At 42.1% G+C, this 22,314-nt stretch overlaps 1 protein-coding gene across 1 annotated transcript; it reads right to left on the minus strand.

Annotated features, from left to right (window-relative positions):
• Nucleotides 1–3,210: 3,210 nt before the first annotated feature.
• On the minus strand, nt 3,211–21,648 carry LOC125278927 (B-cell receptor CD22-like). The gene is made up of 11 exons (XM_048208332.1): nt 21,552–21,648; nt 20,908–20,943; nt 12,219–12,491; nt 10,749–11,021; nt 9,060–9,324; nt 8,589–8,857; nt 8,385–8,516; nt 6,604–6,774; nt 5,406–5,687; nt 4,900–5,136; nt 3,211–4,813 (listed from the first exon to the last, which is right to left on the minus strand). Exons 1-11 carry the CDS (start codon nt 21,580–21,582, stop codon nt 4,689–4,691), a joined length of 2,094 nt encoding a protein of 697 aa, XP_048064289.1. The 5' UTR covers nt 21,583–21,648; the 3' UTR covers nt 3,211–4,688.
• Between the last annotated feature and the right edge of the window lie 666 nt (nt 21,649–22,314).

The raw sequence follows: 22,314 nt of genomic DNA on the forward strand, positions 1-22,314 counted from the left end.
TCAAAACACTGCTTCAGGAAGCTTCGGAGCATAAATGAATCAGTGTATCGAATCAGCTGTTTGGAGTGCCAAAGTCACGTGATTTCAGCTGTTGGCAGTTTGACACGCGATCTGAATCATGATTCGACACACTGATTCATTTGTGCTCTGAAGCTTCCTGAAGCAGTGTTTTGAAATCGGCCATCACTAAATAAGTCGTTATTTAGTTTTTTTGGCACTCTAAAAATATTCTTGTCGCTTTATAATATTAATATTGAACCACTGTACTCACATGAACTGATTTAAATATGTTTTAGTACATTAATGGATCTTGAGAGAGGAAATGTCATTGCTGGCTATGCAGGCCTCACTGAGCCATCGGACTTCAACAAAAATATCTTAATTTGTGTTCTGAAGATTAACGAAGGTCTTACGGATGTGGAACAGCATGAGGGTGAGTAATTAATGACAGAATTTTCATTTTTGGGTGAACTAACCCTTTAAGTGTCTTCCAGCACCAAATGCAAGCGTCGCTAAGACCAGAAGGGCACGAGCGGAAGTAACCATGCGCACAGTCGCATCGCCACAGCTCACCGGCGCCATCTTGTGTACCTAGTTGTTTAGATATAATATAAAAAGAAATCAGTTTTATATTTAAAAACATTGCAATATAAATTGCAACTTATTGCAAAATTTACAGTAATCATAAATGCATGGCACATTACATTATTATTTTAATTTATTACTGTTTTTACTGTATTGCTTATTTTTAAGGGTCCAAGCACCAACATTTAAAATGAAGACAATTTTATTGGTCTTTTTCAAGATGATATAGTATAACATTTATATAAATACTTATTTACTGTTGTAATGAAAATGAAAATTCTGTCATCAATCACTCACCCTGATGTCGTTCCATACCCGTAAGACCTTCATTCATCTTCAGAACACAAATTAAGATATTTTTGATGAAATCCAAGGGTATCTGATGCACACATAGGGAGCAAATACATTGCACTTTTTGATGTCCAGAAAGGTATTAAAAACAGGGTTAAAATACACTGTAAAAAATGACCGCGATTTTTAACAGTAAAAGACTGTAAAAATGCTGCGGTGAAAAACTGTCAATTGGTTACAGAAAGTTTCCGTACTATATACGGTGAATAACTGTAATAGATCTAACGGTACATTTAATGTAATTTTACGGTAAAATACCGTTAAATTCACAGTTTTTGGAAGTGAAAAATAACAATTCATTGTAAAATTTACAGTGAAAAACTGTAAATTGACATTCCCACAATTCCCTGTGTGACACTTCACATTTGATATATTTTCGTTGAAATAACTCTGTTTCTTCTTAGTTTTTCTCATTTTTTTCTAATCAGTTATGTACATTAGGGTTTTATGTTACATCTAATGTTGTTAAATTAATGTTTATTGCATTTTTAAAATTTCATGCATGTTACCATGATGGTGTTTAGTGTGTGTGTGAATGACACTGTGTGCACCTTCTATATATTAGTATTATCCTCCTCAGCTTGTGGAAAATCTGCTTGTGATGAACTTCGATTCATCATGTGACTGTTATCACCACTGTGTTTGGTGACTGTCAGTGTATTATAAAGGTACAAAACAGATATTAGTACTTCATTAGGTTGGTAAATTAACATTATATCAGTATCAATGAAATATGTTATTTTACCGTAAATTTTACAGATTTTTTTTTTTTTAAATTGCTACTGTATTTTTTACGGTAAAGTTCTGGCAACCACAGCTGCCGTTTTTTTACCGTAAATTTTACTGGGATTTTTTTTACAGTGTAGTTAGCATTACTACAGTGGTTCAACCTTAATGTTATGAAGCGACAAGAATACTTTTCGTGCGCAAAAACAAAACAATGTCGTTGCAGCTTATGTGTGGATCAGATACCATCGGATTTCATCGAAAATATCTTAAATTGTGTTCTAAAGGATTAGTTCACTTTCGAATGAAAATTAGCCCAAGATTTACTCACCCTCAAGCCTACCTAGGTGTGTATGACTTTCTTCTTTCTGATGAATCGGAGAAATATTAATAAATATCCTGACGCATCCGAGCTTTATAATGGCAGTGAACGGAGGTCACTAGTATGAGCTGAAGAAAGTGCTTCCATCCATCATAAATATATACTCCACACGGCTCCGGGGAGTTAATAAAAGACTTCCGAAGCAAAACTATGTGTTTGTGTAAAAAAAAAAATCCATATTTTTTATGAATTTAGTTATGAAGTCAAATATCAAGCTTCGAAGACAGTGTAAAACTTGCAAAAAGCTTACGGAAAGTCAACTTACGGAAAAGGTATATAACTGACGCGACGCCAGTTTACACTTCTTAGTAACTTGAATATGGAAGGCGGTCTGGCGGAAGCTAAATATTTTACTTCATAACTTGTTAAATATGGTTATTTTTCTCACACAAACGCATCACTTCTCTTCAGAAGGCCTTTATTAACCCCCTGGAGCCGTGTGGAGTACGTTTATGATGGATGGATGTGGATGGAGGCACTTTCTTCAGCTCATACTCATTGATCCTGTTCACTGCCATTATAAAGCTCAGATGCATCAGGATGTTAATTAATATAATTAATATAAAGCTTGGGCTAATTTTCATTTGAAAGTGAACTAATATTTTAAGAGACATCAAGGCAATTTCAAGCAAACTGTAATGCTTTCTGCTTTCTCTTTATGGACAAAATATAATTTGAAGAAAATTATTATTGATGGACATGACATGTACCCTAAATTGTTGAATGATTCATTTAACTAGCAGACTGAGAGTGAAAGATAAAGTGCTATAGAAAGATAAACTGATGTGGAGAGAAACTCACATCAGATGTTTTCAGATCTTGTTTTATTCGTGCTTCATGCAGAATGACACTCCACACATAAGAATCTAAATTATTGGTGCTTATTTGTATCTTTGCTCAAAGGTTTTTCATAAATCTCTAACCTTATTACAGATTTTCTCAATTACTTAGACATTACTTAGTGAACTCATTGGCTGTAAATATAATAATAATAGTAATAATAATGCATGTTCAAGATTTTTTTAAACATTATATAGTTATATATATTCTTTTTCACTCAATATAAATATAATAATTTCTGTAGATTACAGTAGTTTTATGCTGTAAACTTGATTCATTATAGTCCATTGTTCTTCTGTTTTTATGTGAAAACTCAAGACAGCAGAATCTTTTAAAAAGTTTCTTTATTAAAAAGTAAACAGTTAAAATAAGAAACATTGCAGCAATACAAGTCAGGAGACGTATAGCTACACTAAAATAAGGAATATGCTTACAAATACAATACATGCTTAAAGTGTGTTCATGTGGTTATAATGTGAAACATGCAAACATTGTAAAGGACTGCACTGTATTACATAAAGCAGAACAAAATAAAAATATTAAACTTTCACTTATAAATGAATACTGAAAAGCTACTGAAATATGCTGGTAAATAGCAGTAATTTACACTTGAAAAATGCTGGGTTAAAAACAGCCCAAGTTGGGTTGAAAATGGACAAACCCAGTGGTTGGGTTAAATGTTTGCCCAACATGCTGGGTAAACTATTGTTTAAAATTACTATATGGCTATATTACTATAATATCTAGTAATTATGTGTCTAATTTTTAAACCTATTTTGGATTCATTATAAGTCAGTCATATAGTCATTTCTAAACAATAGTTGAGTTAAAACTACCCAGCATGTTGGGCAAACATTTAACCCAACCACTGGGTCAAAACAACCCAATCGCTGGTTTTGTCCATTTTCAACCCAACTTGGTTTGTTTTTAACCCACCCATTTTTTAGAGAGTAAGATAAGACATTCAAAACTTAATAAACAGTCACTGCCTTGTTATTTATATAAAATATATAGATATTAAAAGAGGAAAATAAGATTGCAGGAATGAAGCTGTGAGAGGACGGGGATGTATTGTGATGCTAAAGCTAAATGAAGGGGGTTTGGTCCATATTACCAATAATATTTTATTGGTCAAAAACAGCAAAAAGATTAAAACATCTGTGTCCCTTGTTAAAGTCAACATGAAATCAAAATTTACCTTTTCTTAGCTATTCCAAAGTTTAACATACTTTTTACAATCAATTCCTGGTGGATAAAATCAAATGGAAATGGAATCAGTGGAAGTTAAGTGAGTTGGGAAAGCTGATTCATGCTGACTTTAACAACCGTAACATGACAAATGTCAGACATTGGAAAACAGGAGTGACTCCTGTATGTCATTCACACTCAGAACAACAACAATAAAGGGGATTGAAGTTGTCGCTCCTAAAACATGACTTTTACAGTCATAATGATCTGCCTGAGCTTGTGAAAGAGACATTGAGAGATTCTAGAAGTTTTCTGACCTTCACAACAAGTTAATATCAGATTAAAGTTTCTTCCTCTTCATGTAACTGTTAAATACACTGATCAAATATCTCAGCATTTACTCCTTTTTCTTGCTTTTATGAACTACCATCATCATCTTTTAAGTACATTAATTTAACCAAATTTGACAATTAAGTATTTGTAAAGCAGTTTTGACAGTTTTTAAAGCAGCTTTACAAAGAACAAACCCTCAGTGAGCAAAGCCAAACGTGACATCACATAATAATAATGATTCTTTTGACTGATTTGTCGGCCAATTAAATATAATGATAATAAATCACTGGGGTGTTTGACCTCTCATTCTGCAGCATTTGTAAATCAGCACGACCGTCACTAGCAGATATGGACAAGCTGCCAGTACAGAACTGAGTATCTTGAGGACAGAGAGGTCTGAACGAGACCCTGAAAAAGAGACGCACAAGCACTTTATCATGCACTGTATCTGAACGAGGACATATGAAGAAATACATGAGTTTCACGACTCTCACCTCTGACTGAGATCCAGCTCTTGGGCGACTCTCCTCTCTCTGGGTGTTTGCAGGAGTAGAAGCCCTCATGTGACTGTGAGACAGTAGAGATGATCATCTCTGTAGTTTGACTCTGGATGAGTGATCCATCTTTATAGAAATCAGCTCTGAGGTTTGATATGTTCATATATGAACAGTGTAGAGTCAGATTATCTCCTTCAGTCACAGCATCGACAGGGCTCTCCAGAATCACACCGGCTACAGAATCACATCAAACATGTGATATATCAACAAAATGGAAACAAAATAAAAATGAGACAAAATAAAAAAAATACTTCATATTTAAAAATAATAATAATAAAGTGCCTATGTTGAGTGTTTATACTGAGTGGTTTTAGTATGTTGCTATTCAGTTGATGTTCTGGCTGGTTGCTTACATTAGTATCTAATACTTCCTGCTCTTGTTAAATCAACCTGCTTCATGCAATGATTGTAAACTCAAGTGAAATTAATAAATACAGACTCACAGTGTATAGTGATATTAACAGGATGATATTTCTCTCCAGATTCAGACTGACACCAGTACACTCCAGTGTCCCATGTGCTGGTGGATCTGATTGTACATGTAGATCCTGTTTGTGATCCAAACACTGATGATGAACATTCTTGCAACCACCCGCTGTCTGTGTAACTTCTGACTTTCCATCCATCAGAGTTACTCTGGTCCTCACAGCTCAGAGAGAGAGAGACAGATGTGAAGTGTTGAGTTCTGCTGGGACTGATGATCAGAGAGACTGGAGGAGAAACACCTGACAAGACAATTACAGCTAAAATTTGGAAATGTTTGAAAACATTTTTCATTTTCTTTATTAAAGACAAACCAATGGTTTAAGTCAGGGGTGCCCAACCCTGTTCCTGGAGATCTACCTACCTGCAAAGTTTAGCTCCAACCCTGAGAAAACACACCTGAATCAGCTTTTTAAAGGGATAGTTCACCCAAAAATGAAAATGTGATGTTTATCTGCTTACCCCCCAGGGCATCCAAGATGTAGGTGTCTTTGTTTCTTCAGTTGAACACAAATGATGATTTTTAACTGCAACCGTTGCCATCTGTCAGCCTTATAATGCATGTCAATGGGAACAAAATCTATGAGAGTAAAAAAAACATGCACAGACAAATCCAAATTAAACCCTGCGGCTCGTGACGACACATTGATGTCCTAAGACACGAAATGATCAGTTTGTGCGAGAAACCGAACAGTATTTACATCATTTTTTACCTCTAAAATACCACTATGTCCAACTGCTTTGATAAATACTGTTCGGTTTCTCGCACAAACCGATCATTTCGTGTCTTAGGACATCAATGTGTCGTCACGAGCCGCAGGGTTTAATTTGGATTTGTCTGTGCATGTTTTTTTGACTCTTATAGACAAAGTTCCCGCTGACACGCATTATAAGGCTGACAGACGGCAACGGTTGCAGTTAAAAATCATCATTTGTGTTCTGCTGAAGAAACAAAGTCACCTACATCTTGGATGCCCTGGGGGTAAGCAGATAAACATCAAATTTTCATTTTTGGGTGAACTATCCCTTTAAGATCTTCAGGAGCACTTGATAATTACAGAAAGATGTGTTGAGCAAGGCCGGAGCTGAACTCTGCAGGAAGGTAGATCTCCAGGATCAGGGTTGGGCACCCCTTTTTTAAGTTCTGTGTGAACTCACCGGTGACCCACAGTAGTTGTGTGTTGCTGTATTTTGTGTTATAGGCTGGCTTTTCTCTCTCTGCTCTGCACACATAAACTCCTGTGTGATTTAGAGCAGCAGAACTGACCGTGTATTTTCCTCCAGCTCCTCTGCTGCTGTCTGAGAGGAGGTGATACCGATTGCTGAGATCTGTAAAAAGTGAAAATGTGAACGTAACACCTTAAGGCAGAGGACACCAACCAGTACCGGGCTGTGGAAGAGTTGCTACCGGGTCGCAAGAACGTTCTGGGGGAAAAAATGTCTAGGCTATATAGCTATGCCACTGTATTATTTATTGTGCATTTCCCCTTTAAGAGCCACTATCCAAATGTAGAAAAATTCAGAAAACTTTGGTTCCACACGTTTTGGTGAGTTGTAATGTTTTGTTTTAGTTTGTTGCTGTATGCTAGAGATGCGCGGATCAGCTCTAACGTTACCCGAATCCGCTGTGAAAACAAATCATCCACCTGCACCTATGATTTTCCGTGATGTACACTACCGTTCAAAAGTTTGTGATCGATAAGATTTTTAATGTCTTTAAAAGAAGTTTCGTCTGCTCACCAAGGCTGTATTTATTTAATTAAAAATACAGTAAAAACAGTGATATTGTGAAATATTATTACAAATTAAAATAACTGTTTTCTATTTGAATATATTTCACAAAGTAATTTATTCCTGTGATGGCAAAGCTGAATTTTCAGCATCGTTACTCCAGTCTTCAGTGTCACATGATCCTTCAGAAATCATTCTGATATGCTGATCTGCTGCTCAAGAAACATTTAATGTGTACAGATGTACAAAATATTTGTGTACAATATTTTTTTTCAGGATTCTTTGATGAATAGAAAGTTCAAACGAACAGCGTTTATTTGAAATATAATCTGTTGTTACATTTTAAATGTCTTTACTGTCACTTTTTGATTGATTTAATGCATCCTTGCTGAATAAAAGTATTAATTTCTTTAATTATTTAAAAAAAAAAAAAAAAAAAAACAAAAAATTCTTACTGACCCCAAACTTTTGAACTGCAGTGCATAATGTTGCAAAAGCTTTATATTTCAGATAAATGCTGTTCTTTTGAACTTTCTATTCATCAAAGAATCCTGAAAAAAACAGTACACAACTGTTTTCAACATTGAAAATAATAATAAATGTTTCTTGAGCAGCAGATCAGCATATTAGAATGATTTCTGAAGGATCATGTGACACTGAAGACTGGAGTAATGATGCTGAAAATTCAGCTTTTCCAACACAGAAATAAATTACATTTTATAATATATTCTAATAGAAAACAGTTATTTTAAATTGTAATAATATTTCACAATATTACTGTTTTTACTGTATTTTTAATTAAATAAATGCAATCTTGGTGAGCAGACGAAACTTCTTTTAAAAATATTAAAAATCTTACCGATCCCAAACTTTTGAACGATAGTACAGATATCCGCACCCAATGGTCACATTACAATTATTCAAATTCTCAGTGTTAAGCGCAATGATATGGTAACATATTACACTGAATGCTGCTTTTAATCAGGGTTTGATCAATGGCTCTTATGTTGTTAAAGAGGAGTGAATGGTAATGAGGCATTGGGTTCTCAAAGTAGGTTTCACTGTTTGTTGCCCATGAAAGTGTTGGGCATCAAAGCATGTGCCCTATACATAAACAGTGTGTGTGTCTATTCAGACATATTAAGATTAAATTATATGTTTGACTTCAATAAAACAATTAAATTCAGATGATGTACATTTTAACCGACCTGATGAGCCAGTTTCAGTGAACCAGCTGAATGTCCAGCCTGTAGAGAAGCTGTTAACCTCACAGATCAGAGTCACTGGATCTCCTTCAGTCAACCACTTCTGAGGACAAACACTTAAAATTGCTTTGGGATCTGAAATTGAGAAATCACTCATTAATAACATGTTAACCGTGTGTGTGTTTAAGAAGAGATGATCAAACTCACCTGATACTGTCAGTGAAACGTAATCACCTCTTTCTGACCTGCGTGAACCTTTATTCTCTGTTCCATAACAGAAGTATTTATCAGCGTCAGACTCAGAAACAGACCAGAATGTGTGTTCCTGTAGTTCACTGAAAACACTAAATGAACTTTCTTTATACCAGTTGTACCGCCAGCTAGTGCCTCCTTCAGCATCAATATCACATCTGAGAGTGACTGTCTCTCCTCTGAATACATGATGATCAGGTTTAATGGTCACTCTGGGCTTTGGTCTTTCTGTACAACAATAAACAGTGAAAATAATGTGATAAATAATATAATAAATACAAATAGTAAAACATGCTGTTTTTTATTGTATGAACAGTTACTTGATTATAAAACACTAAATCAGTATGTGCTGTTATAATCACTTATCAAGTGTCTTATAAATCATTATTGTGTTCTCAGATCAGTTCATTATGTGATGAAAAACACTTGCCATATATTGTCACTGCTACAGGTTCACTATAATCTGTGTAATATCCTCCTCTTTGTGCTCTGCACCTGTACTCTCCTCCATCAGAGACTTTCACAGGATTGATTGTTTTAGTTGCAGCTTCAGTAGATTCAGTGTTTGAGTTTTTACTCCAGAGAAACTCCCATCCATCCCGTGACTGATCCAGCACACATCTCAGAGTAACTGAGTCTCCAGTGAACACTGGCCTCTGTGGCTCAACAGTCAGAGTCAGATTGGGAGAATCTGTCAATATAAAGTCAGTGGGAGCTCGTGGTGTGAATGTTTTTCAGCAGATCTCACTCTCTCATTGGTAAATTATTAGTGCATTTTGATTTTACAGACTATGTAATAAAGCTGCTGGCAGAAATTACAGGAACAAACAAGGTGAACATTCAGTCAGCACAATGCAAAGAGTTAAAGAACAACAAAGACCAGGTGAGTTTCAAACCCTCATTCTTTAGGTTAGTATCCCTGAGCTCAAAGCAGGGTTTCACATCATCACCTACATCTACACCAGCAGTCAAAGACACACACAGTATCAGCTACCAAAGTGTTGCAAATTGCTGTTGTAGTTCAAAGGACTTTGTTACTGCAGGTCCAGCAACTCTGATCATTTTATTACATTTTTTTTTTTCAGTTGTTCTGTAGAGTTACTATTTTCAAGACAAAGTAAATGTCAAAAGACACTTTTTATTTTTATATTCTTAACAAATTTTGGCCATGCAATATTTCTGAAGAAATTGGATTTTTGTGAGTGAATGTTTTTGGTGTTTTTTTCACACCTCAAAACTGTCTGTTTGGTTTTACTAGTCACAACACATGAATGATTTATATAACTTGTTTAAAAAGCTGTATTTAGTATCATGACACTCTTTTTCACTATAGAGTGCCCCAGGGATGACGCGTTTTTGTAGGCCAACCCGGAAGTTAGCGGTGCACGGGTTCCCTCGACTGAAAGCCTATGCATTTTTCCTATAGACTTTTGGAAAATCGCAGAAAATAAGCTCTGTGTTTAACAAAGGGTTATGACACTTACACGTTTTGTCTATCAAGATAATCTTTACAAATTAACACAACATTTATAGAAAGTTATGCTAACTCGCTTCCGGGTTTTGCCTACAAATATGCGTCATCCCTGAGGCACTCTATTGGGGTCAGAAAAAGCAGAAAGTGTCTGACTCCACGTCTCTGTTTTCAGCTCCTCCCCGCCTGCAGGCGGTTACTTTAGCCAATCGATTGCTTCCTGATTAACACACCTATTGGTTTATTTAGTCATGTGGTTTCTCGGTTTGTTTTGTGATTGGGTCATTGTCTTGATTGTTCACATGTGTTCCATGTTTGTCATTAGTCTTTGTGTATTTAAGCCCTCATGTTTGCTATGAGTTCTTGTCAAGTATTTTCTTTGTAACGTACTGTTCATGTTTTGTTCATGTTTTGTTCACTTTGGATTTTTTTTTATCCTTAAGAACATTTTAGCTATAACTGTCATTGAGACAGGCCTATACCATGACCAGTTTTTAGTGTGTTATTTGGTAATGGATGTGAAAAATCCAAAAATCCAGCCAACTTTGAGACTTGGATTGAAGATCATGTCACACAATTTTGGTTAAAATTACCTTTAATGTGAAGAAGCAAACGTGTGTTTATGAAGAGATGATCAAACTCACCTGATACTGTCAGTGTAACTTCATCACTGATGTTTGACCAGCGCGATCCTTCAGACGCTGTTCCATTACAGGAGTATTTACCAGCGTCAGACTCAGAAACAGACCTGAATGTGTGTTCCTGTAGTTCAGTGAAAAAACTGAATAAACCTTCTTTATACCAGTTGTACCGCCAGCTAGTGCCTCCTTCAGCATCAATGTCACATCTGAGAGTGACTGTCTCTCCTCTGAATACATGATGATCAGGTTTAATGGTCACTCTGGGCTTTGGTCTTTCTGTACAACAATAAACAGTGAAAATACGCAACAGTCAGAGTCTGAGTCAGTTTGGGAATATCTGTCAATATACAATTATTGGGAATTTGGGAGCATGAGTTATGAAATGTTTTCAACAGATGATCTCATTCACTCAATGGTAAATTATTAATGCATTTTGATTTCATAGACAAGAAACATTATAGAGTCAAAAAGACTAACATTATTGCACAATGCAAAAACTTAAAAGACAATAAAGGTTCAAACCCATAGTCTTTGTGTTAATAATCTAGAGCTCGACCCACAGTGTCACACCACCAACATCCACACCAGCAGTCACAGAGACACACCATTTAACAAAGTGTTGTGCAGGTGCAGCAGTTTACATGAAAACTTACAGGGTTAGTTCACCCAAAAATGAAAATTCAGTCATTAATTCCTCATGCTCATGTCAGAGCACCAAAATCACATGATTTCAGTAAATGAGGCTTCGTTAAATAAGTGTTTTGAAACTTCAATAGTTCATGTGACTTTGTCAGTTTGATACACGCTCCGAACCACTGATTCAAAACAAAAGATTCGTAAATCTTTGAAGCTTCATGAAGCAGTGTTTTGAAATCACTTTCAGAAGACGGAAGCGTTTCTTCATGACATATAAGATTGAAACACTGTAGTCACATGGACTATTTTAACAATGTCTTTCTGGACCTTGAAAGTTGTAATGATGTTGCTGTCTATGTGTGGTTTAGAAACCTCTCAGATTTCATCAAAGATATCTTAATTTGTGTTCTGAAGATGAACGCAGGTCTTACGGGTGTGGAACGACATGAGGGTGAGTAATTAATGACTGACAAATCTTGAGAAGTTTTAAAGCCATGAAATTATTTGATATGTTTAGCCATTATTATTTTGTTTACCAGCATTAAACAGCGTCTATTTGGCAATTTGTTTAGACGTATTCGAAGGTGTGAAATTAAAAAAACAACAACAACAACAACAACAAAAATCAATAAGAAAAATCATCGAGAGACAACATGACTACTTTTTTAGGGCATTATTTGGTAATGTATGTGGAAAATCCAAAAATCCTGTCAACTTTGAGACTTGGTTTGAAGATCATGTGAAAAATTTTATGTTAAAAAAAATTATCTTAATGTGAAGAAGCAAATAATAACATATTAAACGTTTGTGTGTTTAAGAAGAGATGATCAAACTCACCTGATACTGTCAGTGTAACATCATCACCTCTTTCTGACCTGCGTGAACCTTTATTCTCTGTTCCATAACAGAAGTATTCACCAGCGTCAGACTCAGAAACAGACCTGAATGTGTGTTCCTGTAGTTCAGTGAAAAAACTGAATAAACCTTCTTTATACCAGTTGTACCGCCAGCTAGTGACTCCTTCAGCATCAATGTCACATCTGAGAGTGACCGTCTCTCCTCTGAATACATGATGATCAGGTTTAATGGTCACTCTGGGCTTTGGTCTTTCTGTACAACGATAAACAGTGAAAATAATGTGATAAATAAAATAACTAATAATAATAATTAAAATAAATTCAATAAAATTTCAAGTTGACAAAACCAAACCACTCCAATCTGGCTTTATTGGTACCATGATGCTGATTATCATCTTTCACTGTCAACTCAGGTTTTGATCCTGAGTTTGTGGAGTGCATGCACATGAATGCATGTCAATAGTGACAAACAGCCAATCACATGATTTGCAACAGAAAGAAATTGTGATTCAAGAGAGCCAGCGCGATTCAAAACTCTTTTGCTGAAGAGTCAAGAGATTGAAGAAAATGAAGAGTTTAAATGCATTTATACTGTAGAAAATACTTGTCAATGAAAGAAGACAAATAAAAGAAATTAATATGCTCTATCAGTGCAGTGAAGTTAGATTATAGTTGATAATAGCGATAGAGACTCAAACAGACCAAAACAATATGATCCTGGCTGAAGACCGCCTGTGGGAACTGAGGCAGAATGGTCGTCCTTTGGAGAGGTATGTGGAGGAATTTCTTGAGCTCTCTTATCAGGTGAGCTGGCCTGACACCTCTATTCGTGTGTGTTTTTGGATGGGACTGGATGAGGATGCAATTCGTTATAGCAAACCTGTTTGTTATTTCTCCCTAGTCGAGTCTATAAATCTTATTCTCTATTTAAACGGTTCAAACTTTGAAGTTGAAGAAGTTAAAGTAAAGAAGTATCCTCCTCATCCAGCCCCATCGGAAACATACGAGGCCTCACCAACTCACCCCGCACCGGTTCCCTCCACATACCCTTCCAATGGATCCGTCCATATCTGTCCTTCAGCAAATCCTCAAGTCCTCAGTCCAGTGATAAAGATGGCTGCCATCCCAGAGCCTCATCGCACAATGGCCGCCATCCCAGAGCCTCATCGCACAATGGCCGCCATCCCAGAGCCTCGTCGCAAGACGGTCGCCGCCACGCCTGAGCTCTCGGACAAGATGGCCGCAGCCACACCTAAGAACTCACCAGAATCTGCAGAGGACCAATGGCTAATTGACTTCTGGTCAGAACTGGTACCAGCCCCTGAATCCGCTCCAGTGTCTTCTCCAGCCCCTGAATCCGCTCCAGTGTCTTTTCCTGCCCAAATCGCTTCAGTGTCTTTTCCAGCCACTGAGTCTGCTCCAGTGTCTGCTTCAGCCCATGACCAGAGTCCAGTGATGGCTTCAGTCCGTGACCAGAGTTTAGATACCGCTCCAGTCCCCAAGTCAGCTCCAGAGTCTGCTCCAGTCCCCAAATCAGCTCCAGACTCCGCTACAGTCCCAGAGTCAGCTCCAGACTCTGCTCCAGTCCCCAAATCAGCTCCAGACTCCACTACAGTCCCTGAGTCAGCTCCAGACTCTGCTCCAGTCCCCGAGAGAGCTCCAGACTCCGCTCCAGTCCCTGAGTCATCTCCAGACTCCGCTACAGTCCCCGAGTCAGCGCCAGACTCCGCTCCAGTCCCCGAGTCAGCTCCAGACTCCGCTCCAGTCCCCGAGAGAGCTCCAGACTCCGCTACAGTCCCCGAGTCAGCACCAGACTCCACTACAGTCCCCAAGTCAGCTCCAGACTCCACTACAGTCCCTGAGTCAGCTCCAGACTCCGCTCCAGTCCCCGAGAGAGCTCCAGACTCTGCTACAGTCCCCGAGTCAGCTCCAGACTCCGCTACAGTCCCCAAGTCAGCTCCAGACTCTGCTACAGTCCCCGAGTCAGCTCCAGACTCTGCTCCAGTCCCCAAATCAGCTCCAGACTCCGCTACAGTCCCCAAGTCAGCTCCAGACTCCGCTACAGTCCCCGAGTCAGCTCCAGACTCTGCTACAGTCCCCGAGTCAGCTCCAGACTCTGCTACAGTCCCCTAGTCAGCTCCAGACTCTGCTCTAGTCCCCGAGTCAGCTCCAGACTCCGCTACAGTCCCTGAGTCAGCTCCAGACTCTGCTCCAGTCCCTGAGTCATCTCCAGACTCCGCTACAGTCCCCGAGTCAGATCCAGACTCTGCTCCAGTCCCCGAGTCAACTCCAGTCCCCGATTCAGCTCCAGACTCCGCTACAGTCCCCCAGTCAGCTCCAGACTCCGCTCCAGTCCCAGAGTCAACTCCAGACTCCACTCCAGTCCCCGAGTCAGCTCCAGACTCCACTACAGTCCCCAAGTCAGCTCCAGACTCCGCTCCAGTCCCCGAGTCAACTCCAGACTCCTCTCCAGTCCCAGAGTCAACTCCAGACTCCGCTACAGTCCCCGAGTCAGCTCCAGACTCCGCTCCAGTCCCTGAGTCAGCTCCAGACTCCACTACAGTCCCGAGTCAGCTCCAGACTCCACTACAATCCCCGAGTCAGCTCCAGACTCCGCTACAGTCCCAGAGAGAGCTCCAGACTCCGCTACAGTCCCCGAGTCAGCACCAGACTCCACTACAGTCCCCAAGTCAGCTCCAGACTCCGCTACAGTCCCTGAGTCAGCTCCAGACTCTGCTCCAGTCCCAGAGTCAACTCCAGACTCTGCTCCAGTCCCCGAGTCAGCTCCAGACTCCACTACAGTCCCCAAGTCAGCTCCAGACTCTGCTCCAGTCCCCGAGTCAGCTCCAGACTCCGCTCCAGTCCCCGAGTCAGCTCCAGACTCCGCTCCAGTCCCAGAGTCAACTCCAGACTCCGCTCCAGTCCCTGAGTCAACTCCAGACTCCGCTCCAGTCCCAGAGTCAACTACAGACTCTGCTCCAGTCCCTGAGTCAGCTCCAGACTCCGCTACAGTCCCTGAGTCAGCTCCAGACTCTGCTACAGTCCCCGAATCAGCTCCAGCTCCGCTCCGCTCAGCGCCAGAGTCAGCTCCAGACTCCGCTACAGTCCCCGAATCAGCTCCAGACTCCGCTACAGTCCCTGAGTCAGCTCCAGACTCCGCTCCAGTCCCCGAATCAGCTCCAGACTCTGCTCCAGTCCCAGAGTCAGCTCCAGACTCCGCTCCGCTCAGCTCCAGAGTCCGCTCCGCTCAGCTCCAGAGTCAGCTCCAGACTCCGCTACAGTCCCCAAGTCAGCTCCAGACTCCGCTACAGTCCCCGAGAGAGCTCCAAACTCCGCTACAGTCCTCGAGTCAGCACCAGACTCCACTACAGTCCCCAAGTCAGCTCCAGACTCCGCTACAGTCCCTGAGTCAGCTCCAGACTCTGCTCCAGTCCCCGAGAGAGCTCCAGACTCCGCTACAGTCCCCGAGTCAGCTCCAGACTCCGCTACAGTCCCCAAGTCAGCTCCAGACTCTGCTACAGTCCCCGAGTCAGCTCCAGACTCTGCTCCAGTCCCCGAGTCAGCTCCAGACTCTGCTCCAGTCCCCGAGTCAACTCCAGTCCCCGATTCAGCTCCAGACTCCGCTACAGTCCCCCAGTCAGCTCCAGACACCACTACAGTCCCCGAATCAGCTCCAGACTCCGCTCCAGTCCCAGAGTCAACTCCAGACTCCGCTCCAGTCCCCGAGTCAGCTCCAGACTCCGCTACAGTCCCCAAGTCAGCTCCAGACTCTGCTCCAGTCCCCGAGTCAGCTCCAGACTCCGCTCCAGTCCCCGAGTCAACTCCAGACTCCGCTCCAGTCCCCGAGAGAGCTCCAGACTCCGCTACAGTCCCCGAGTCAGCTCCAGACTCCGCTACAGTCCCCAAGTCAGCTCCAGACTCTGCTACAGTCCCCGAGTCAGCTCCAGACTCTGCTCCAGTCCCCGAGTCAGCTCCAGACTCTGCTCCAGTCCCCGAGTCAACTCCAGTCCCCGATTCAGCTCCAGACTCCGCTACAGTCCCCCAGTCAGCTCCAGACACCACTACAGTCCCCGAATCAGCTCCAGACTCCGCTCCAGTCCAAGAGTTAACTCCAGACTCCGCTCCAGTCCCCGAGTCAGCTCCAGACTCCGCTACAGTCCCCAAGTCAGCTCCAGACTCTGCTCCAGTCCCCGAGTCAGCTCCAGACTCCGCTCCAGTCCCCGAGTCAACTCCAGACTCCGCTCCAGTCCCCGAGTCAACTCCAGACTCCGCTCCAGTCCCAGAGTCAACTCCAGACTCTGCTCCAGTCCCCGAGTCAGCTCCAGACTCCACTACAGTCCCCAAGTCAGCTCCAGACTCTGCTCCAGTCCCCGAGTCAGCTCCAGACTCCGCTCCAGTCCCCGAGTCAGCTCCAGACTCCGCTACAGTCCCCAAGTCAGCTCCAGACTCCGCTACAGTCCCCCAGTCAGCTCCAGACACCACTACAGTCCCCGAATCAGCTCCAGACTCCGCTCCAGTCCCAGAGTCAACTCCAGACTCCGCTCCAGTCCCCGAGTCAGCTCCAGACTCCGCTACAGTCCCCAAGTCAGCTCCAGACTCTGCTCCAGTCCCCGAGTCAGCTCCAGACTCCGCTCCAGTCCCCGAGTCAACTCCAGACTCCGCTCCAGTCCCCGAGTCAACTCCAGACTCCGCTCCAGTCCCAGAGTCAACTCCAGACTCTGCTCCAGTCCCCGAGTCAGCTCCAGACTCCACTACAGTCCCCAAGTCAGCTCCAGACTCTGCTCCAGTCCCCGAGTCAGCTCCAGACTCCGCTCCAGTCCCCGAGTCAGCTCCAGACTCCGCTCCAGTCCCTGAGTCAACTCCAGACTCCGCTCCAGTCCCTGAGTCAACTCCAGACTCCGCTCCAGTCCCAGAGAGAGCTCCAGACTCCGCTACAGTCCCCGAGTCAGCTCCAGACTCCGCTACAGTCCCCGAGTCAGCTCCAGACTCTGCTCCAGTCCCCGAGTCAGCTCCAGACTCTGCTCCAGTCCCCGAGTCAACTCCAGTCCCCGATTCAGCTTCAGACTCCGCTACAGTCCCCCAGTCAGCTCCAGACACCACTACAGTCCCCGAATCAGCTCCAGACTCCGCTCCAGTCCCAGAGTCAACTCCAGACTCCGCTCCAGTCCCCGAGTCAGCTCCAGACTCCGCTACAGTCCCCGAGTCAGCTCCAGACTCTGCTCCAGTCCCCGAGTCAGCTCCAGACTCCGCTCCAGTCCCCGAGTCAACTCCAGACTCCGCTCCAGTCCCCGAGTCAACTCCAGACTCCGCTCCAGTCCCAGAGTCAACTCCAGACTCTGCTCCAGTCCCCGAGTCAGCTCCAGACTCCACTACAGTCCCCAAGTCAGCTCCAGACTCTGCTCCAGTCCCTGAGTCAGCTCCAGACTCCGCTCCAGTCCCCGAGTCAGCTCCAGACTCCGCTCCAGTCCCCGAGTCAACTCCAGACTCCGCTCCAGTCCCTGAGTCAACTCCAGACTCCGCTCCAGTCCCAGAGTCAACTACAGACTCTGCTCCAGTCCCCGAGTCAGCTCCAGACTCCGCTACAGTCCCTGAGTCAGCTCCAGACTCTGCTACAGTCCCCGAATCAGCTCCAGACTCCGCTACAGTCCCCGAGTCAGCTCCAGACTCCGCTACAGTCCCCGAGTCAGCTCCAGCTCCCAAATCGCTTCAGTGTCTTTTCCAGCCACTGAATCTGCTCCAGTGTCTGCTTCAGCCCATGACCAGAGTCCAGTGATGGCTTCAGTCCCTGACCAGAGTTTAGTTACCGCTCCAGTCCCCGAGTCAGCTCCAGACTCCGCTCCAGTCCCCGGATCAGCTCCAGACTCCGCTCCAGTCCCCGAGTCAGCTCCAGACTCCGCTCCGCTCAGCTCCAGAGTCAGCTCCAGACTCCGCTACAGTCCCCGAATCAGCTCCAGACTCCGCTACAGTCCCTGAGTCAACTCCAGACTCCGCTCCAGTCCCCAGATCAGCTCCAGACTCCGCTCCAGTCCCCGAGTCAGCTCCAGACTCCGCTCCGCTCAGCTCCAGAGTCAGCTCCAGACTCCGCTACAGTCCCCGAATCAGCTCCAGACTCCGCTACAGTCCCTGAGTCAGCTCCAGACTCCGCTCCAGTCCCCGAGTCAGCTCCAGACTCCGCTCCAGTCCCCGAGTCAACTCCAGACTCCGCTCCGCTCAGCTCCAGAGTCCGCTCCGCTCAGCTCCAGAGTCAGCTCCAGACTCCGCTACAGTCCCCGAGTCAGCTCCAGACTCTGCTCCAGTCCGCGAGTCAGCTCCAGACTCTGCTCCAGTCCCCGAGTCAACTCCAGACTCTGCTCCAGTCCCCGAGTCAACTCCAGACTCTGCTCCAGTCCCCGAGTCAACTCCAGACTCCGCTCCAGTCCCCCAATCAGCTCCAGACTCCGCTCCGGTCCCCCAATCAGCTCCAGACTCCGCTCCAGTCCCCGAGTCAGCTCCAGACTCCGCTCCAGTCCCCGAGTCAGCTCCAGACTCTGCTCCAGTCCCCGAGTCAGCTCCAGACTCCACTCCAGTCCCTGAATCAGCTCCAGACTCCGCTACAGTCCCAGAGTCAGCTCCAGACTCTGCTCCAGTCCCAGAGTCAGCTCCAGACTCTGCTCCAGTCCTTGAACTCAGCTCAGTGCATGTTCCTATACCAGAGAGCATTGCAATGTACCTAATGACACAAGCAATTGTGTGGGTTTTGGCCACCCACATAATGGCTCCTGCCCCTGACTAGAGTCCAATGATGGCTCCTGCCCTTAACTAGAGTGATGGCTCCAGTCCCCGAGTCAGCTCCAGACTCCGCTCCAGTCCTCGAACCTGCTCAAGACTCAGCACCAGCCCACGAGCCCCTCCAGAGTTCGCTCCAGCCCAGAAACCTGTGGCACCTCCCAATAAAATTTTGGGGGAGGGGCCTTATACCCGTGGCCATAGCGGCCGAGCCCGAGGCCACACCGCCATGGAGGCCACGCCACCATGGCGCCCCGAATGTGCTGATCTGCCATGGTGCCCCGAACCGCCTGATCAGCCATGGCCCCCTGAACTGCAGGTAATGGAGGCATCCTACCAGTTTGCACCTGCCCACAACCTCCAGGGCTCAGTGAGGCCTGCATTGCCAGATCATTAACACTTTCCATGCCCAGAAAGCTACTAAAGACATAAAACAGTTCATGTGACTACAGTAGTTCAACCTTAATATTATAAAGTGAGGAGAATACTTTTTGTGTGCCAAAAAAACAAAATAACTTTATTCAACAATATCTAGTGATGGACGTTTTCAAAACACTGCTTCATGAAGCTTCGAAGATTTACAAATCTTTTGTTTTGAATCAGTGGTTCGGAGCACCAAAACCACGTTATTTCAGTAAATGAGGCTTTGTTACATCATGTTTCAAAATTTCAATACTTCACATGACTTTGGCAGTTTGATACATGCTCTGATCCACTGATTCGAATCAAAAGATTCTTAAAACTTTGAAGCTTCATGAAGCAGTGTTTTGAAAGTATAATAGTGTTAGATAAATTGGTATCATTTCTGACCAGTAGGTGGTGCTGTCACCAAACCTGCCATCTATGATCAGAGAAATCGATAGAGAAATCTTTATTCAATAAGAATTCAAAGAAAATGTTTGTTTTTGAAGATTGGTGGCAAAGAGGATTTTGGTCAGTGTTGCACATGATGGATAAGAATGGCTGTTTTGGGAATTTTATTGATTTCTTCACCCAATTCAATTCTAATTGTGAGAAGAAGAAAAAAAAGATCTTTGAAAGTTATTAGAAGTGTACCTTTACCAATGATTATATAAAAGGGTTTTCAAAATATTCTATGGTCATTCCCAAGATATTTGATTAAAAAAAAAGATATTTTAAAAAGATATTTTAATTTAGGCAAAATAAGTGACATTGGTAAGGAGTGAACACTTAAAAGATTATAAGGATTTGTCTTGTTCAGGAAAGCTATCCTGGTCATATAAGAAGAAATTACATTTTTCAACATCTCAGTAGGAAATCAGTAAAGGAATTCAGAATCAAATATCTTTTATTCTCCCTTTCTACCAAAATGTAAAAAAGTTCATTTTAAAATGATGTATGATATTTATCCAGCTAAGGATGAGGTATTTACTTGGATAATACAAAACAAACAATATATATTTTTCCATCTATTACTTGGGATATGGTCACATTTGCAATACATTTGGAGGACAAAAATATATTTATTAAATCTTTTTAACTTTTTATTAAATTGTTTACTTGTGTTAAAATATTTTATTTACAAATGCAAAGTTTTATGTCTTTAAAACTTAATGTTCATGAAAATGCATGAAAATCTTCTTAAGAAAGAAATTAAGAAAGTTCTTATAATAAGAACAGGAGACAGGTTGGAGGTTATCCCGACTTTAAGAAGTTATTTATGAAGATTTTTAAGAACATTCTTATCAGGAATATAAATATATTGAATTTTGTCTCGAGAACAATTTTAAGAAACGTTTTCGGAAATAAAAAAAACATTCTTTTTTTTCTCAAATTTGAAAATAAACAAGAATTTTATTCTTCAGAATGTTTTGTGAATCCGACCCCTGGATTCTAACAGAATCACCCATTTGTGATGAAATTTATTAATCAAATTCACTCACCTTCAGTGTGTCCAGAGCGGATGTTTACTATCAGCACTAAAAATACAAAGTAAAAAACTCATGAAAGATTATGTGTATTTTTAAATGTTCATGGTAAAGATAATCAAACTCATCCACTGGTTATCCTGATTTTATATTTCTCTGGGATCTTATTTGCAAAATTCTTCCTGTGCGGCAACCGGCTTATTTCTCTTATGGGTCCCTATGACGTCTTCTGTTCGTAAATTAGCTTTAGGTATAAAGGTCTGTCCCACAGACAGAGATGTGGGTTCAGATTCTCTGAAGATCGACAGACTAACATCATTGCTGAAGATCTGTGCTAAACTTCAGTAAATTCTTCTCCTCACAAGATCTCTGGTCAAGCTTATACTTATTTTATGTATTAGAAAAATCTAATTCGCAAGACACCCAAAGTGACAACTCAGCCAAATACAGGAAAATCTAACAATTATTTCAGTGTGAACATAGAGCTGATCAACTTTGTATTACACTTTAGGCATTTTATGAATGCATATTTGTCCTTTGCTTGTGAAACACCATCATTTCACACGTTCCTCAGCTTCCACTATCCTCATACTAATCCTTTACATAATATGAGAACAATGAACATCCACTGAAATGCATGCAGAGAAAATAATACTCACAGAGCACAAGAGGAAGTTGACTGAGCTCCATACTGACTGAATAATGACAGACGGTTAAAGACACAGACTGAGTTAAATCCTCAAGACTTCCTGATACCTACAGTCAGATCTTTAGGAACATAATGACAGATTAAAGACATACAAGTGTACATCATGTGTTACAGAAAACCTTCTGATAATGTTGATAATCTTGTTTTCAAGTTTTCTACTGAAATGTTGTCAGGACTCATTCAGTATCAAACTGAAGAGCACCAGTTTGCCATTATGAGAAGTACGAATTTTGAGTGTTTAATGGACATGGACAAGGAAACAATACTTTAAAGGATCTTTATTGTAAGAATGGTATTAGCTGTATTTATAGCTTTATAACTTGACCACGGAGCAGTGGAAGAAGGTGACCTGGTCTGATGAATCACGTTTTCTTTTGCCATCACGTGGATGGCTTGGTGCGCGTGTTGCTTACCTGGGGAACACATGGCACCAGGATGCACTTTGGGAAGAAGGCTTTATTTCTGTCAGACGTCTACAGACGTTCTTATTGAGAATCAACAGAGGTTTAGATATTGATGATTTACTGAAAATAATAAAGTTTGTAGTCATCATGATGGAGATCAGTGTTAATATGGCTACAACAAACAATTATTTTGATAATCGATTAATCTAACGGTTATTAGAACGATTACATCGATTATTACACTAATTAATCAGTAGGCTTTGTTCGATTATTCCACTTTAGAAATTAGTTAATGATTTTCAAGCCAAC

Source organism: Megalobrama amblycephala, linkage group LG11, assembly GCF_018812025.1.
Source record: "Megalobrama amblycephala isolate DHTTF-2021 linkage group LG11, ASM1881202v1, whole genome shotgun sequence".
Taxonomy (NCBI): Eukaryota; Metazoa; Chordata; class Actinopteri; order Cypriniformes; family Xenocyprididae; genus Megalobrama; species Megalobrama amblycephala.

Bases quoted from the DNA above. Each gene is read 5' to 3' on its own strand.
- LOC125278927 (XM_048208332.1), bottom strand. From the start codon at position 21,582: ATGGAGCTCAGTCAACTTCCTCTTGTGCTCT. The intron at 20,944-21,551 runs GTGAGTATTATT...TTGTATTTTTAG, and splicing joins TCAACTTCCTCTTGTGCTCT to TGCTGATAGTAAACATCCGC. The intron at 8,517-8,588 runs GTGAGTTTGATC...TCTCAATTTCAG, and splicing joins CGTTTCACTGACAGTATCAG to ATCCCAAAGCAATTTTAAGT.